This window comes from Rattus norvegicus, chromosome 3, assembly GCF_021556685.1.
Source record: "Rattus norvegicus strain SHRSP/BbbUtx chromosome 3, alternate assembly SHRSP_T2T, whole genome shotgun sequence".
Taxonomy (NCBI): Eukaryota; Metazoa; Chordata; class Mammalia; order Rodentia; family Muridae; genus Rattus; species Rattus norvegicus.
The window spans coordinates 60,246,099-60,263,637 of record NC_141536.1 but is presented as its reverse complement, the minus strand read 5'-3'; the positions used below and the strand labels follow the sequence as shown (position 1 = coordinate 60,263,637).

At 44.2% G+C, this 17,539-nt stretch overlaps 1 protein-coding gene across 3 annotated transcripts in view; it reads left to right on the top strand.

The window, feature by feature from the left end:
* Pde11a (phosphodiesterase 11A) overlaps positions 1-17,539 on the top strand; it is a 370,466-nt gene that overhangs the window by 220,244 nt on the left and 132,683 nt on the right. For all 3 annotated transcript variants that reach the window (NM_001127480.2, NM_080893.2, NM_001127481.3), the window contains 1 exon segment: positions 36-128. In NM_001127480.2, coding sequence (NP_001120952.1) covers positions 36-128 — 93 coding nt within the window.

Here is a 17,539-nt window from a genome sequence, read left to right as displayed (position 1 = left end):
TACGGTTTTTAATTAACAGGCTTTCTGTGTCCTAGGCCTTTGTCATCTTTTGTGGCCTTGGTATTAACAACACGATTATGTACGACCAAGTGAAGAAGTCCTGGGCCAAGCAGTCCGTGGCTCTTGATGTAAGTACAGTATCGTGTCAGCATCCTATGCTAAAAGGACTTGATTTTATGAGGTGAAAAGTTATCCTGCTCATAGGTCTTGGCTTTTAAATCTTAAAGGTTTTCCTCACTGGCTTTCAATTATTGTATGATCTTGGGTTCAATTGGGCAGAAAATGGAGACCCTCTCTTGAAAAGTATATGGCATTGTCTGTAATAGCAGGGGGTTTTGGGGTTGCTGGGAGCCCACCCATACACAACCTATCATTAGATACAGATTTTTATACTTGATTTCTTAAATAGAGATAAGTCAACATATTTTGTCACTGCTATAATCCCAGCACTTGGGAGGGAAAGTAAGAGGATGCGTTTGAGGGCAGCCTGGGTTACATATCCAGACCCTGTACCCAGCATATAAGTGAAAACAATTGTTAGGACTTAAAATAGATTAGGAACTTGAGTGTGTGTGTGTGTGTGTGTGTGTGTGTGTGTGTGTGTGTTTCAATGCACAACTTTTCTTATCACACGTGGAAACCTGGCTCTGAGGGTATATAAGCAGCCCCACCTCCTCCGTGCATTCATTTACACATGCTTCCTACCAAGAATTATATTCTGTTCCTTGCATGGCTCCCAGACCCATGGATTTCTAAAGAAAAAATATTCTTTCCTGTGAATCTCAAAGGAGTATTTTGTCACAAGACCTATTTTCTTCTCACCGCATTTGTTTATAGATGATACTTAATATTTTCTCCCAGCTGGGAGGGGGAAAAACCTGAGAGTGCAATTGCAAATTTAAAAGACACAAAATTATTGTTATCTAATATATCTACATACTTTTTTCTTCCCGTTTTGATCATGAATTCTGAGCTTCGTCATTCATTCAGTTTCATAATTTATTTTCAGTGCCTGGCAGGATCCTTTGCACAAAGGGAAGATCTGTAGAATAAGTCTTAGGTGGAGGGGGACAGACAACGTTGAGGTAGGGGATTTGGAGCAGTTCTCCTGAGAAAGAAATGCTTTGTTTCTCTGAGCATGTTTACCGTGAAGACTAAAGACAGGACCTTTAACCAATGGGTGAGCTGGAATAATGTACCTGATATATAAGAATCACTACTAAACTACACATGGTGGCACACGCTTTTAATCCCAGCAGTCAGGAGTTCTGTGAAACCAAGACCAGCATGGGTAACAGTGAGATCATGTGAAAGAAGAGAGAGAGAGAGAGAGAGAGAGAGAGAGAGAGAGAGAGAGAGAGAGAGAGAGAGAGAGGAAGAAAGGGAGGGATGGAGAAAGAGGAAAAAGGGAAGGAGAGAGGGAGGGAAGAAGGAAAAGAATGAACCACTACCAGTGAGCTAAGGAGATGGTTCCGGTATATAATGCAAGTGTGAGGACCAGAGTGTGGATCGCCCAGAATCCTCGTGAAAATCAGACAGCTGGGGGGATTTGTCAGCTGCCTGTAATTCTATGCCCCTCCCCCCATGCATAGATAGAACCTCCCTTGGGCAACACTGACAACTAACCCAGCTAGACCTGGTGATCACCAGGTTCATTGGGCCTCCATGTGCATGCATGTACACACACACACATGCACTCACAAGCACACACACACACACACACACACACACAAATGTACCCACACAATGCAACATGTATGCATAGCACACACACTAACACAGAATCACTTCTAGAGCAGGAAGGTCTGTGTGCCAAACTGTTTTCATATCGTGACTCGGTTGTGAAAATTAAGCGGAATAATACCGGTGAAGGTTTCACTGACCTGTCAGTAACGCTGTACAAGTCATCACTACACTCTGATATACGGTAGCATACTTAGTACCAAGACGCAACTGGGAGAAGGGACGAAGGCCGTGAATTTGAAACAGCAGATGTCGAGGGTGTCCCCTTAACTCTCATCAAACTCTGTGTCTCCAGTCGCCTCGCCCATTGCTTTTTAATAGCTTTCAGCTATCTACAGACAGACAGACAAACAAACAACAAACCAGTCAACCCAGCTTAGCACATCACACACATTAGTGCCAACCAGATCTCCTGATGCTGTGGCATCGTTAACACGTAGAGAAAACACGCCACTGCGATCTTGCTCCCCAGCACCTCCGGTGCACCTTCCTCCTGTTAAATGACTGGAGTGATGATGGGTTGAGCATGAAGGGCCAGTTGTCCCCAGATGAAGCATCTTTTGACCATTCTCTCCTAACCCCCTCAGCTTCAAGGCCATCCCTAGCCACAGTCTCCAAATATGATGACTTATTTGTGGTCCCAGTGAACACCTTCATGCTGGTGCCACACAGGGGCCTCCTGTCCTTCAAAGTTATGACGGACACTGCCAACAGTTCCGGATTGGCTCAAATGATGACAATCTCACTCTTTCAAGTGGACTTCTGCTGTTGATTTGTTTGTTCTGTGGCCTTCTGTCACACTGGTCACAAGCAGCATTCCCTGTTATGTCCTGGTATTGCCACCGTGGTGACCCTCCAACCCTTGGCCAACCTTCATGTCACTGGGAGCCAAATCTTGGTGATTGTGACCGGGTGGCCCCACTCTGTGCCCTGGCTAAGGATCCATTACAAGAGTTCTTATCCTCAGCACTTACAAAGACAAAATATCACCTGTTGAGAGCTACTAAAGCCAAACTCAGGTGTGACGTTTTCCTATACTATGATCTATTAACTTCTGAGTGGCTATACATTACATTTATGTACTTCTAAATAATATACACCAATACGAATGAATGCAATACTTTTGTAAATATTTTTATTAAAATATGCATGTGTGTTTATATTATTTATAAGAAACTTAGTTCCATAAAGGATATGAGCTACTTTATATTACTATAAATGATCTCGCAAAAAAATTAAACAGTAAAATAATAATAACAGCCAAGAGATAGTGAAAAAGCCAGAGGGGACAGAATCAAATATAGGGTTATTCCTATAGTCACAATCCTCCTGCCCTAGGGCCTGAGCTGGCTCTTTCTCATTTTCCATTGCAGGCAAGGAAAGATTCCCCACTCGGCCCAGACAGACTCGTTTTTTACATATTCCTTTTGGTCTTGATTCTACTTTAATTTTCCCAGGAAGGCAGGCTTTAAATGTAGTTCTGGTACTCCCCTGCCTCTTACTTGTCATCAGCAGCAAGAGTAACAGGAAGAAAGCCATCCCTCAGCTGCCCTAGACGCCTTGCCTTCCAGGAAATGAGCACAAACAGTATAGGTGCAAGACAGTGCTCACATTTGCACACATCTGGCTCTAATCTGGACTGAGTCCTGAGTGCATAGCTTGGACATTCTGTCTACGTTCTTAGTTACTTCATACAGCAAATGCGTATAAGAAAGCATTGTAACCCTTAGGGACAGTATTCAGTTATAATTGACATACCTGGTCCTCTGTTTCCACTGACTCCACAGCTGTGAATTCAACCATGGCTGGGAAAGATCCTGAAAAATTCTATCTGTAGTAAACACATGCAAATGTCTCCCCTTTGCCAATCTCTCCTAAACAACATAGAACCACAGCTGTCTGCTCGCATTTACACTGTGCTACCGAGGGCACGCAGTATAGAGAGGACTCAGCCTATCTGAGGTGCATAGCTTATACACAGTACTGAGCCATTTTAGAGAAGGCATTCAAGTGTCCAAGGATTCGGTCTGAGGGAGAGGGTCATGGAACCACACTGTGTAAAAGAGCCAGACTTCACAAAAGTTAGGCGCCAGTGCATTGCTGTCTTTGGTCTCTATTGAATTCTGTTTGCTCATCCTCGGATTAATTTCATTAAAAAAGAAAAGAGGGAGGAAGGAAGGAAAGAAGGAAGAAGGAATTAACTTATTCCACCCTCCTCAGAAAGCAACTGACTCACATGCACTTAGTTATCGCAAGCAATAATTACTAACTTCTAAATTGTATTGATTTAAATCATCATCAAATTATAAAAATTCACATATATGAATTCATATATTCCTACATATTTGTGTGCATATTTAAATATAGGTGAGCTTGGCCTTAAATAGGGAATATTAATTCAGGGGTGTGCTGATTAGGGGCCATAACTCCTCACCTGATTAGTGAGGCATTTCACTTCCTGCTTCAAGTTTGAGTCCTAAATAGATTTGTCTTTCTTTCATTCTTTGACTCAGGCTCTGCAAGCTACATCACTGTATAGGCAGGCATCATTATAGTGCACCCTGGCACCACTGCAGTGCACCCTGACACCACTGCAGTGAACACTGGCACCACTGCAGTGCACCCTGGCACCACTGCAGTGAACACTGGCACCATTGCAGAACAGCCTGGCACCACTGAAATACACCCTGGCACCACTGCAGTGCTCCCTGGCACCACTGCAGTGCACCCTGACACCACTGCAGTGAACACTGGCACCATTGCAGAACAGCCTGGCACCACTGCAGTGCTCCCTGACACCACTGCAGAACAGCCTGGCACCACTGCACTGCTCCCTGGCACCACTGCAGAACTGCCTGGCATCTTTGCAGTGCACCCTGACACCACTGCAGTGCACCCTAGCACCTTTGCAGAAAACAATTGCAGGAGTGGCTATTCCAGATCACTTCTGCTTCCTCCAGGTATGCCCAGTGCCTGCCACCTGTGTTACCACGTTTGCTTCTGCAGAAAGTTACAGGACCTGGAAATCACAACTTCCTATTCAACTTGGCATAGAAGGAGGTCTCTTCCCATTGTCACATGCTGGTAACTTCAGCTCATGTTAGTCAACTCACCACAGGTGAAAGATAGATATGTAAGCTACATGGCTTCTACTTCTCTTGTCTTTAAAAACGGAATGACTGTCACAGTACCTAGATTTTATTTAACAATAAAATTACTAATCCAATTATTTTGGTGACTGCTTTTCCAACTTGCTCATAATTCAGTTATAAAATCCTATTGTTAAAATTCTTTTACCTAAATATGTAATATTAATACCGCAAAGCTCTTAAAGCAGGATGATGGAACAAAGAAAGGAATTTACAATCACTTTAACAAATTTACTTTTACGGTCTTGATTTCCATTCTGCACAAGCAACCAAAAACTTGGGAACAGCCGTGTTTCTTTTGGCTCATATTTTCCCAGAGGGAGGTCCTCAGAACAAAGGGGGATCTTCCCCTAACGGTCAGAATGCAGAAGAAGTACAGTAGGAACGAAGACATGGAATATTATGTCCTCTTGGAGCGTTGAGAATTGTTCTTCGGGGCGTCCTTCATGGTTATTGCAAATGAAGCCTTACCTAGTGCAGGTGGGAATATTTCCAGGAAGTGTAAGGCTGGGTGGTAAGGGATCCCTCACACGGTTTTATGATCGGAGAGAGGAGAGGAATGGGGGTCAAACAGAGTGAGGAGAGGCTATGCAATCAGGAGCCGGGCCCATTTATCCCTCCTCCCCAGAGCCTCCCATCTATTTCCTCCTTCCCAATTTTCACAGCAACCATCCTACTTAAGGGCTTCATTACCTCTTGGCTGGGCAATCACAGTCCCCTTCTACTTGCTCCTCCTCAAACAGAGTTTAGAGTGCATCACGAGCAGACTCATAGACCTTAAATTGCTCCCCTATTACCTATCAAAATACAAATGTCCTGACCTCTGGGGCCCTTGGAAATCTCACACCAAAGTACTTTCCTACCCCCGGCTCTCATTTCCCTTCTCAGAGAATGTTATGCTACTTACACACTCAAAGGCTTCATAGTCTACAAATCAGCCACCTGCCTGTCTGCCATCTGATCCTTAATGTGCCCTCGACTTTCATTATTCTCCATTCCAATTACGCCTCCCCACTCAGGACCATCCCGTAATTTGGAGCTCAATTTAAATGTACTCCAGAAAAATGTCTAGTCTTGTGGCTGTCTTTCTTATGCCCTGCATTATGCCTGTGTATTTCCCTCTGACTGAACATGTGTACCCTGAAGTATGTGATTATGTCTTATTCTCCCTCTGCCCTGTTTTTACACAATTGGTGCTCAGAGAGAAAAAAAAATGCATTGGATAAGTGAATTTGAGCTGCCTTCCACTGTGGTCTTCCAGCACAAGAATCTAAAAGGGAAGACCTTTGACCCTTTGGTATTGATGACAAAGGAAAGGGGCGTCATTCGTAGTAGAAGTCTTGGTACCCACAGACTGGCAGAGCATCTCCTCTACATCCCCTCACCGTGAATTGAGTTGGCTCTGTGGGGAAGGAAGGAGGGGTGTAGCAAAGATCTCTTTCTTTCCAGACATCGTGTGAAGCCTCCTTCTGTTAGAATTAAGGAGTCTCGTGAAGCGAGGGGGAAGAGATGATTCTCCCATGAGGAGTCTCCTAAATTCTCAGGAAAATTCCCTCTGGTTGGGTAATTGAAAGAGCTGAATTCCTAGCAAGTGATCAGATGCTAATCTCTTTTTTCCTGTCCACTTCCCTTTTCCCTTATCCATTGAGCCTGTCTTCACTCATGGCCGAAGGTGGTCTTAGACAGCACCCATCTTCTGATACAGTGAAGTATCGAGTATTTATATATTGCCTTCTTTCCTGAAGTTAGAAGCCTGATGCCAAGAGAGTTTACAATGAGCTTCTTTTATTTTCCTATTCTTCCTTTCCTTTCCCTCAACAGGTTCAGGGCAAGGGAGAAGTGGGTGGGAAATGCAGATCGTTTGTGAGAGGGATAGTCCTCACCTGACTCCTGGCTCTCTGTGTTCACAAGGAGTCGTTTGCACAAACCCTCTAGGCAACTCCATGGCAAGCACTCTCCGGCTGACAATTCCTGATGTAGCTTTGCCCCTCCTGACAGGGCCTGATCTCCAGTGACCCATCCATCCTTCCCTGTCTGAGACTCAGCTCATCCCTCTAAGTCTGGGTCAGGGTTCTTTTTTATTCCTTTCTAGTTATGGCAAAAATGATCATGACTTGAAACTTGCTATTTTAGCCATTTTTAAGCATGCAGTTCAGTGGGTTTAAGCGCATCACACTGTTGTACAGCCCTCACCACCATCTGTCTCTCAACCTGAGACAACATCCACAGCATACGAACTCAGCTCCCTGTCACCCATAGCAACCACCATTCCCCTTTGCCTGGGACTCTGACTTTACTAGGAAGCTCATGTACATGGAATCACGTGTCCCCTTTGACAAACTTCGCTTAATTCCTGGCCCATGCTGTTCTAGCTTCTGAGGGTCCAGCAGTGGGAAAATGAGTGCTATGTTTTATACTCTAGGAGAAAACAGGAGTAGGTAAACAAGATGCCAAGAAAGCGTCACGATAATGTGGGATAAGGAAACTGCATGGTGTTTGGTAAAGAGTGAGCATTGGAGAGCTGGACCTGTGCATTCCGAGGAGGTGTATGTCTGATTTTGTCAGGGTGACAAATACCTAGGGAAAGGTGCTCAACAAAGGAACAGTTTGTCTCAGCTCTTGGTTCCAGACAGATCTCTGCAGAGTCTCTAGGCTCGGTCACTTTACACCTGGGACGAGGCAGAGTATTTCAATGAAGGGCCTGTGATACAGAAATTGGTTTTCCTCATGGTGAGTCCAGGAGCTAAGAAGAGAAGAGAGGAACGGAGTCCCAATATCCCCTTCAAGAGCAAGCCCCAGTGACCTACTTCTCCAACTGCATTCCTCTCTCCTGATCTCCCTCCACCTCCCAATAATGCCACCACTGGAGCATTGAACCCAGAAGCCTTTGAGGGATGTTCCAGCTCCAAACCATTGCGTGGCTTTCCTGACAGAGGGATGGCTTCTCCCTGTTGTCTCTTCTTTTGCTTGTTTTGTGACTTCCATCCAAACCCATTTGCCTGTATGGTCTTTGCTCCAATTGCAATGTGGCTCCTCCTCCTCCCCCCTACTCCCCCTCTTCTTCCTCCTCTTCCTCCTCTTCCTCCTCCTACCCCCCTACTCCTCCTCCTCTTCCTCCTCTTCCTCCCCCTCCTCCTCCTCCTCTTCCTCCTCCTCTTCCTCCTCCTCCTTCTTCCCCTCCTTCTCCCCCTCCTCTTCATTATCCTTCTCTCCCTCCTCCTCTTCCTTCTCCTCATCCCCCTTCTCCCCCTCCTCCTCTTCCTCCTCCTTCTCCCCCACCTCTTCCTTCTCCTTCTCCTCCTCCTCCTTCTTCCCCTCCTTCTCCCCCTCCTCTTCATTATCCTTCTCTCCCTCCTCCTCTTCCTTCTCCTCATCCCCCTCCTCTTCCTCCTATTCTTCCTGCATATTTTGAAGACTAAGCATGAGATTTCTGGGAGGGAATGGCCCATGCCTGAGGTAATTATCAGGTACATTCTCATTGGTTTTCAAGATAGAGTGTGGACCAACTGACAAGCCTTTTGTGTCTCCTAGGGCCTCTGCCAGTCCACTGATAACCTCTGGAATCCCCTTGGTGATATACACAAAAAGGAGAGCAGGCTGATGTGTTCCGTTCCTAAGCACCAAGCAAGGCGGGCAGATCTAGTGTGATCTTATAGTGATATTCTTCCTCGTCAGGCCCCACCAGATTCTAGGCCACTTACACATAGAGCTGTGTCGTCTGTGGGGCTGGTTTGCCATGGTTAGCGACGCGCTTGCACAGGGCATGGCACACAGGCTGCGTGCAGGAATTACTTGCTGAGTGAATCAAGTCCAAGAAAGTACAGGCAAAGATTCAAGTCATGAAGTACAGGAGGAAGCTCCTTCCAGCACACACTGTGGGACACCGCTCCCGGGTGTTGACAGCAGCAGTTACTGCGGTTCCTGCCCACCCTCATCCAGGCCTTTACTTGCGATAACTTCCCCAAGCCCGGAGAAGAAAGGTAATTCCTCCGAAGTAGGTGCCATTCAGAAGGAGCGCTTCGACACCAGACACGGAACAGCGCCCTCGTGGGGCGGCTTGAAGAACAGCTCCTTCCTGTCTTTAAACACTGTAAAGCCAGTTTTGTTTTGTTGCTGTTTGGCTGCCCCCCCCCCCAATACCATTGCATCTGTCTAATAATTGACAAAATTTCTCAGATTCTATATTCAGTTTTGGGAAGGGTTTCTGTTTTCCTTTAGGTGTTGTGGAAAGAAGAGGACCTGTATCAACATCCAACCGGATAGTATCTTTTTTTTTTTTTTTTTTGGTTCTTTTTTTCGGAGCTGGGGACCGAACCCAGGGCCTTGCGCTTCCTAGGTAAGCGCTCTACCACTGAGCTAAATCCCCAGCCCCCGGATATTATCTTTTAAGTAAACATTATTTTTAGAACATTTTTTCACCTTTCATTGTGTTTTATTTTAAAGATTTTTCTCTTAATTATGTGTCTGTGTGTATGTACACATGAGAACGGATGGCCACAAAAGCCAGAAGATGGCATTGGATCTTCCCCTGGAGCCGGAGTTACAGATGGTCTCCAGCTGCCTGGCGTGGGTGCTGGGAACTGAACTTAGGTCCTCTGGAAGAGCAGCGAGTGCTCTTAAATGGAGCCATCTCTCCAGCCCCCTACACATTAGAGAGTAATTTGTTTTTAATTGTTTAAGCATGTCACACATATATGCCATCTGTAGGACAGTTTCATATGAATAGGAAACAGAGAGATAATGTCGCCTCCTTTTGTACCCGACATCCTGTTTCCCCTATTTTTAGCATCTCACATTATCACAGTGTGTTTGCTGCATCATGAACATTGCTGCACTCTGATTCCAGGGTCCACTTTGTTCACCTTTCCTTATTCTTTACCAGGAACCTTTCCTGTCCCAAGATTCCCTGTTGCCCTTGGACACCATGCTTCCTTAGGCCTCTCTTGGCTGTCTGCATTTCAGGATTTCCTTTTTAAAAAAAGTATTATATTGTGGGTTTTGAGGGGGAGGGGAGTTAGTAATTTTCTTATTTTTTCTGAGAACTTCACACATGACCACTGAATCTACATCACTCTTGCCTCTCCCTCTCCCCCTTAAATCCCTCTCTTATTCCCCCAACTCATTATCACTTCTTTATTTTATGCACATGCACACACACTCACACACACACACTCACACACACTCACACACACATGCACACACACGTACATGTGCATGCACAAGCATGCATATGCTCTCACACACACATACATACATGGGTGTACACACACATACACACATACACTCGTGCACACACACAATGCACTCACATTCTCATACATGCACACTCACACACACATGTACATACATCACACACACACGCATACAAACACGCACATGCAATCACACGCACATACTCGAGCATGCACACACACACACACGAAATTTAACCTACCTGGTCCATTTAGCTTTGTGTGTATGTCCACGAGACAGTGTTCCAGAGTGCTATAAGCACTTCGTATGTCTCTGTATTGGGATTGGCTGCTGTTTTCTCAAGGTTAGACTCTGGTTCTAGACGTTGGTAAGGAGGGCCACAGGTGACTTAGGCGGTTTGCATCACACCAGATCAAGTCTGTGGTACCACCAGAATGACTTATTCTTGACCTTGACACCTGGTTGGGGTACGTATATCAGGTTTCCCACTGCTGTCTGATCAAATCGAACTGTTCCGATACCGTCTTTCTTCACTGCACTCTTCCCACAGAACTGTCTGCAAAGCTATCCCCAGCAGTGGAGGGCTCTAGTCCATTTCCTTGAGGGGGAGCTATCTACACAAATTACTTAGTACTTGTTCTCTGAATAATGTTCCCTATTTTCTATAAATCTCTTCATCTATTTCTCACTTGGGGGTTATAATTCATTATTACTTCATTTATCAGGTACTCCCTCATATCAGAGCCTAGTAAAGTGGTTCCTTAACAACAAAAAGGGTGTATGGAGGCTGGAAGGAGACCCAGTCACTACAGCATTTGCACAGAAGCATGAGAATGGTCTCTAGAAACCATGTGCAGAGCCAGGTTCAAGTGTGAGCTTGCCATCCCAGCACTAGGAAGGAAGGGACAGGTAGATCTTGGGATTCACTGTCCAGCCTAATGGTCAGCCCCAGGTCAGAGGGAGACCCTGTCTTAAAAATACAAAATAGAAAGTATCTGAGGAACAACACCCAGGCTTGACCTCTGGCCTCCACAGATACTGAACACACACATGTACACACGTACACATACACATGTAAACATGTGTACACACACATATATACAATGTACATGTAAGTGTGCACACACACGTGAAGAATTTACAGATGTTGGAAATGAGTAAGTGCTACATTTCTTTTTTTTTTTTCTTTTTTTCGGAGCTGGGGACCGAACCCAGGGTCTTACGGTTGCTAGGCAAGCACTCTACCACTGAGCCAAATCCCCAACCCCAAGTGCTACATTTCTAATAATCCTGTCATCATTCATCATCCACACTTTAATGGGATCTATGAGGTCTACATGGCATAATCATTAATGTAACTGCCTTTGTCACTGTTCTCTTGCCATAAAGAGATGCCATGACTAAGGCAATGCTTATAAAACAAAGCATTTCACTCGGGGCTGGCTTACAGTTTGAGGAGCCTAGTCCATTATCATTGTGCCAGGGAGCATGGTGGCAGGCATGGCAGGCGTGGTGCTAGGGAAGTACTTGAGAACTACATCCTGATCTGCAGCCAGAGAAAGCGAGCCGAACCTAGCATGGGCTATTGAAACTTCAAAGCCCTCCTCCAGTGACACACTTCCTCTAATAAGGCCACACCTGTGCCAACAGGGCCACAGCTCCCAATCCTTCTAACCCTTTCAAATAGTGCCACTCCCTGGTGACTAACCACTCAAATGTAAGAACCTATGGGTGCCATTTTTAGTCAAACCACCAAAGTAATGAACTACCTACTGTGCACTAAAAACTTGATCCTTACCAAAGCATACTGGAGACTTATAAATGGCATGAGCCACAGAATAACCCCTCACATAATTTCAGTCTGTAAGAGGTCAGAGGCGAGGGAAAGTGTGATTGCTACCCTGGGTGACAAGTTTAGGACAGAAATAGGTACCATGTGTAGGAGAAGCATCTAATTCAGAAAGCTTTATCACAGTTGATTGGCGGAAAAGGTAACTTCCAAACTGTATGGTTTTGAAAGATGATTCTTAGGAATGTTCCAGGGAGAAGGAACATTGCAGATGAGAGTGTAGAGGACTCAGTGGCAAACTTTGCAGAGCCACTGAACATCTCTGAACACCAGGATAGAGACAAGCATGAGGCTCCAGAGAATGGGTCACAAAGGACAGTTGCGTCGAACGCAGGGACTTGAATTTGACTCTAAGAGTAGTGGGGAAGGATGGGTCAGTCTTCAGCAGAAGGGCAGTGTGGTTCATTTGACATTTTGGAGGGATCTGCCATCGATACAGAGATTAGTGTCGGTTCTCTATAAACACAACCGTGTTTCTAACAAGAAGTTGACTGTGTTCTCACTTTATCTCCTGCCGAGCAACATTTGGTGGTTTTCCCAAATCAAATCCATCTTTATGGGATTTGTCACCACTGCTGTGGTCTAACAAATGTGCTTCAGGATTGTGGACCAAGTTCCCAAGCACAGCAGATGTTGGGAGGAATGAAACATGGTTGCCATGGAAACCTTAGGAAGTAACTCTTATTTGGATGCACGTATTCTGGCGTGTTTGGGTTTTTTTTTTTTTTTTCCTTCTGTGGTTTGTTTCTGCCACTAGTTCGATGGTGGGATGTTTTGGATGCTTATGAAAGTGTCTCGGTAACTGGGTGTCTGTATTTGTGCCCAGCACTGTGTGACGTGCCTTATAGAACAATCTCATAGAACTGTTATGAAAGCATGTGGAGAACACAGCAAGATTCCCACCTCACTAGTGAGCACATGGAGGCTCAGCAGGGTCTAGAAACTCGCCGAGGTGGGCTTTGTGGCTTGCTTCACTCCGCTGGCTACAGATCTGAATTCAAACTGAGGTCTGGGTCTCAAGGGCCCGTGTATTCAGCTGGGACGTAAAGGGTTGTTTGGAGACAGTCTTCTCAGCTGTGCTCTCCCCTGCGACCATGATGGCCAGGATAGGAGTGGGATGAGAAGCGTCTTAAAAATCCTGCTTTGTACAGCAGGGGGAGGAGCACATTCTGGGAAGGAAGACAAGGAGGACAGTGACTAAGGACACCGAGGAAGACCCATTGATTTAAGAACTTAAGGTTTCGGGGCACAGTGGCACGTGCCCCAGCACTCGGGAGACAGAGGCAGGCAGATCTCTGTGAGCTCAAAGCCAGCAAGCACCAAGAGGCATACGGGGAAACCCTGTCTCGGAAAAACAAAAATAAACAAAACAAACAAATAAATAAATAAACAAAAAACCTTAAGGCGAATGAAATGTAGCCAGAGATCCATACTCCTAGGGACTCAGGGTGTTAGACAGCTGAGTTCATTGGTCAGCTAAGTATCACAAGGTCCTGATGAGACTACTGTGCTGAGTGTTTCTTTCCTGGCACTTCTCTTCAGTGTGACCCTAAAGGTCATGTCATGTCAGATCTTTACAAAAGACTTAATGTAACTAATATGTAAAAGCATATATCATATATGTATATATATACACACACATATATATATACACATATATATATATATCACATCACTATGTGTAGAGAGTTTTGTGGTTTGTATGCAAAATGGATCCCACAAGCTCAAATATTAGAAGCCATGGGCCTCAGTTGTTTGGTAAGGACATAAAAGCTCTAAGAGGTTAAACCTACCTACCTGTGTTCAAACTGCACACAGGATTAAGTCCATCTCATGCTATGGAATAAAATTTGAGGCCCAAAAGCCATGAGAAAGAGAGATATGGACAGACAGACAGACAGACAGACAGACAGACAGACAGGACATTGACAAACAACGGACATTTATATTGAAGTGTGGCAGGACAAGAGATCATATCCTGATTGTCAAGGCATGAGATTATTTCTCCCGAAGGCCCCATCTCCGTGACTCTGTGCAGTTAACATCAGCCCTGACCTGGGCAGAGATGATGGAGAAACTTCCACCATTCCTTTGCAGAGAAGGGAAATGGCCCCTTAACTTAGCAAACATACTGGGGTCACCTAGACAAACCTTACTTAGGAAATTATCCTTGTCTGCAGGAAGAGCTCTTTGTACTAACCCAAAGCCAAATTATAATAATTTCCAAAACCCTTATGTTTCTTCTCCAGTCTTCTCTTACTCCTCTTTTTTTCTCTGTCTCACTGGCCTCCTCGTATGTCCTTGAAGAAACCAGACACGTGCCTGTCACTGGGCCTTTGCACTTGTAATCTGCACCCTGCCCCAAATATTCATATGTCCTTCCTGCAACACACACACACACACACACACACACACACACACACACACGTGAAGTTCCTGGCACTTCCTCAAATTGCACTGCTGACTGGGAACCAGGTCTTCATCAATATCCAAGGCTTTGGGCAAAACTTTTCATATTCAAACAAAAATGATCAGCCTATCCCCTCTTTGCCCCTTTTGCTTCTCAACCTGTGTGTCGTGACCCCTCTGAGGGTTGAAAGACCTGTTCACAGGAGTCACCGAGGACCAGAAGAAAACACAGATATTATTTTCCTTATGATTTATAACAGTAGCAAATTTATAATTATAAAGTAGCCACAAAGGTAATTTTATGGTTGGGGTCACCCCAACATGAGGAACTGTATTAAAGGGTTGCAGTATTAGGAAGGCTGAGAACCAATGGCCTAGAGGTCACATAAACACCAGTGTTCCCGTGGGGTTCTTCTGTAGTCAGTGAAAACAATGTGTCCCTCTAAAATAATAAAGCACTCCAGTGGCCCTTTTGGTTATTTTAAAAACCTATGGGATGAGATGCATATAAAATATAAATAGATATTCAAGACTTGAATATGCAGAAATATGGTATTGAATGAAATTAGAACTCTAATCATTTCAGATATATATATTTTAGGTTTGGAAAACCTTGGTGCATGTTGTGGTTGTTTTGGAAATAGCAATAATCAATCCAAGTTTGCTCAATTAGTCCAAAAGAATGCTATGCTCTCCTCCACTCTGTATAACAAACTAGAGAAACAAGCAAGCGAGGGGTTCATTAGAAACACATTTGAGAGGCATTAATACATTTAATAACTTTCATGATTAAGAAAAACAGCCTCACTTTAAAACAGAACGTAAGAAATACTGCAGCTGTGGGAGCAGCATGCTTATTTTAAAACACGTATAAATTATAGTCCAGTATGCAGATGTAGAGAGTCACGTTGAATCACGCTATCAATCACAGAGACCTCTTTAATTTCAGTGTTAATGGTTGAGATCCTCTGTGACAGATGAGTAGGAGCTTAGAAAAATAGAAAAATCATTACCACGTGAAACTTTTTCCAAAGAAAATGGCTGTCTCTCTCATTCTAATGACATTTGCATGGTTGAAATGAATAGGCATTTCCTGACAGTTCTATAACAGAAACAAGCCAGTCCGTACCCATCTCTAATATTAACTTTTTCCCCTGGGTATTAGAATGGGTTTAATCAATGTAGTAACATCTAATAATCAAATGCCAAATGTACCACATACGTTAAACAATATTTCATATGCATGTACTATAATCTCGCTTGGAGATCTTATCTACCAAACAATCTTTATAATACAGAAAGGAGTTAGGAAGTAATAAAAACACCAAATAATCCACCAAAGTCCTATAGTAGAATGCATGTACTGGGCTCATTGGCTCGGTTTTAGACACGATCCCTACCACAATCTTAAACTGCTATTTGTTTTGCTCATTCTTCATGGTAAAAGTTCTGGCTCACCATCAAGTTGTTCTGGGTCATCAGACCACGGTAGGATTACTTTTCCTCCACGATTAGAGTGAAAGGGACTTGTAATAATCTCTTCACAGTGGTTTGAATAAGAATGGCCCCCATAGGCTCATACATTTGATTGCTTAGTAACCAAAGAATAACATTATTTGAAAGGATTAGGAGGTGTGGCCTTGTTAGAGAAAGTGTGTCACTGGGGTGACCTTTGAAGTTTCAAAACTCCATGCCAAGCCCCGTGTCTCCTGCTGCCTGTAGACCCTGAGGTAGCTCTCCGCCACTGCTCTAGCACCTCTTTGTATGCCACCATGTTCCCTAACACCATGGCAGTGGACCAAACCTCTGAAACTGTAAGCAGGCCCCCAATTAAATGATTTATTTTATAAGAATTGCATGACCATGGTGTCTCTTCACAGCAATGACTAAGTGACCAAGACACTATGGAGGGTGAAACTTAGTGGGAAAGGGAAGGGATCTTCTCCCTTTTATTCACAAGGATTAAAACTTGAGCTAAGAAATTGGGCCAAAATTATAAGACTAGTGGAGTGTGGAAAACAAGTTAAAAGGTCAAGCAATTCTGCTTCCCAGTGTGGCGTCTTCAATGGTGAGAACTAGGAAAACATAGTTTGCCAAGTGAACCGAAATGGCTGACCTTGAGAATTCTTGCTGATAGTTCATTAGAGAATTATTTTACATAAACAAAATGAAATGCTACTTCCGGTCCCATAGACAAGGAGACAATGAACTCATACTACGAGTCAATGGCAACTCAATGATGACGTCTGGTTTCCCTGGTCAGTGTTAGTGGGCTCACTTGCATGAATGTGTGACTTGGAACGGCATGTTAATCAGATTGCTTTTGGAAGCCAACGGCTTTCTAGAAATATTCATTGCAACGAATTTCATAGTGTTTTTTTAAATCTCCACTTTCAATAGAGTTGCGAAATGAAAGGCAATCTAGGCACAAAGTATACAGTTATTAAAATAACTAAAGAAACATTTCTAGCCTTCATGAACGATGGTATTCAGGTTATATTGAGTCTTGGGATAAAATGCAGTCAAATTTATCTTTTTCCTCTCTGCTCACACTCTGACATCTGACCTGTGTAGCCTTGGGTAGAGCAAATTCAAGTCATTTTAACATGGGAAATGCATGGGTAGGCTTTAACCAGTGCTTTTCACAGAATTTCCCCCAAACTAGCTGCATCAGCTTTATCTGGGAATTTGTTAAACATGTAAATTCTCAGGCCCCACTCAGAGCAACTGAATCAGGAACTATCTGGAATATTCTAGAGTGTGTGACCCACTGGATATTACATGAGTTAAGGTGCACAGGAGGCCTTCTAAATATAACAAAGTGGGGGAACCGGAGGCTCTGGGATTCCATGGATCAATTTCAGTGGAAAACCCTTGACAAGCTGTCTTAGAACAGTATAGGTTATGAGAGAGTAGATATTGGCCACATCTATTAGTCAGAAGATGTAGGAAGCCGTTCTGTATGAGAAATGGAGTCTCGTGATTTTGCACACAAAGTGTAAGGACAGAGGAGAAAAGGAAAAAGAGATTACATTGGAGAGAAGCCAGAACGTAAAGAGGGGGTAAATCTATGAATTAGTAGCCAACAAGCTGAACTGTGAATACAAGAGTCAGTAAGGTGCCCATGGGTAGAAGGGTCAGTGAGATCCCCCATAGGTGGGAAGCTTGGTGAGCTACCTTATGAGTAGAAGGATCA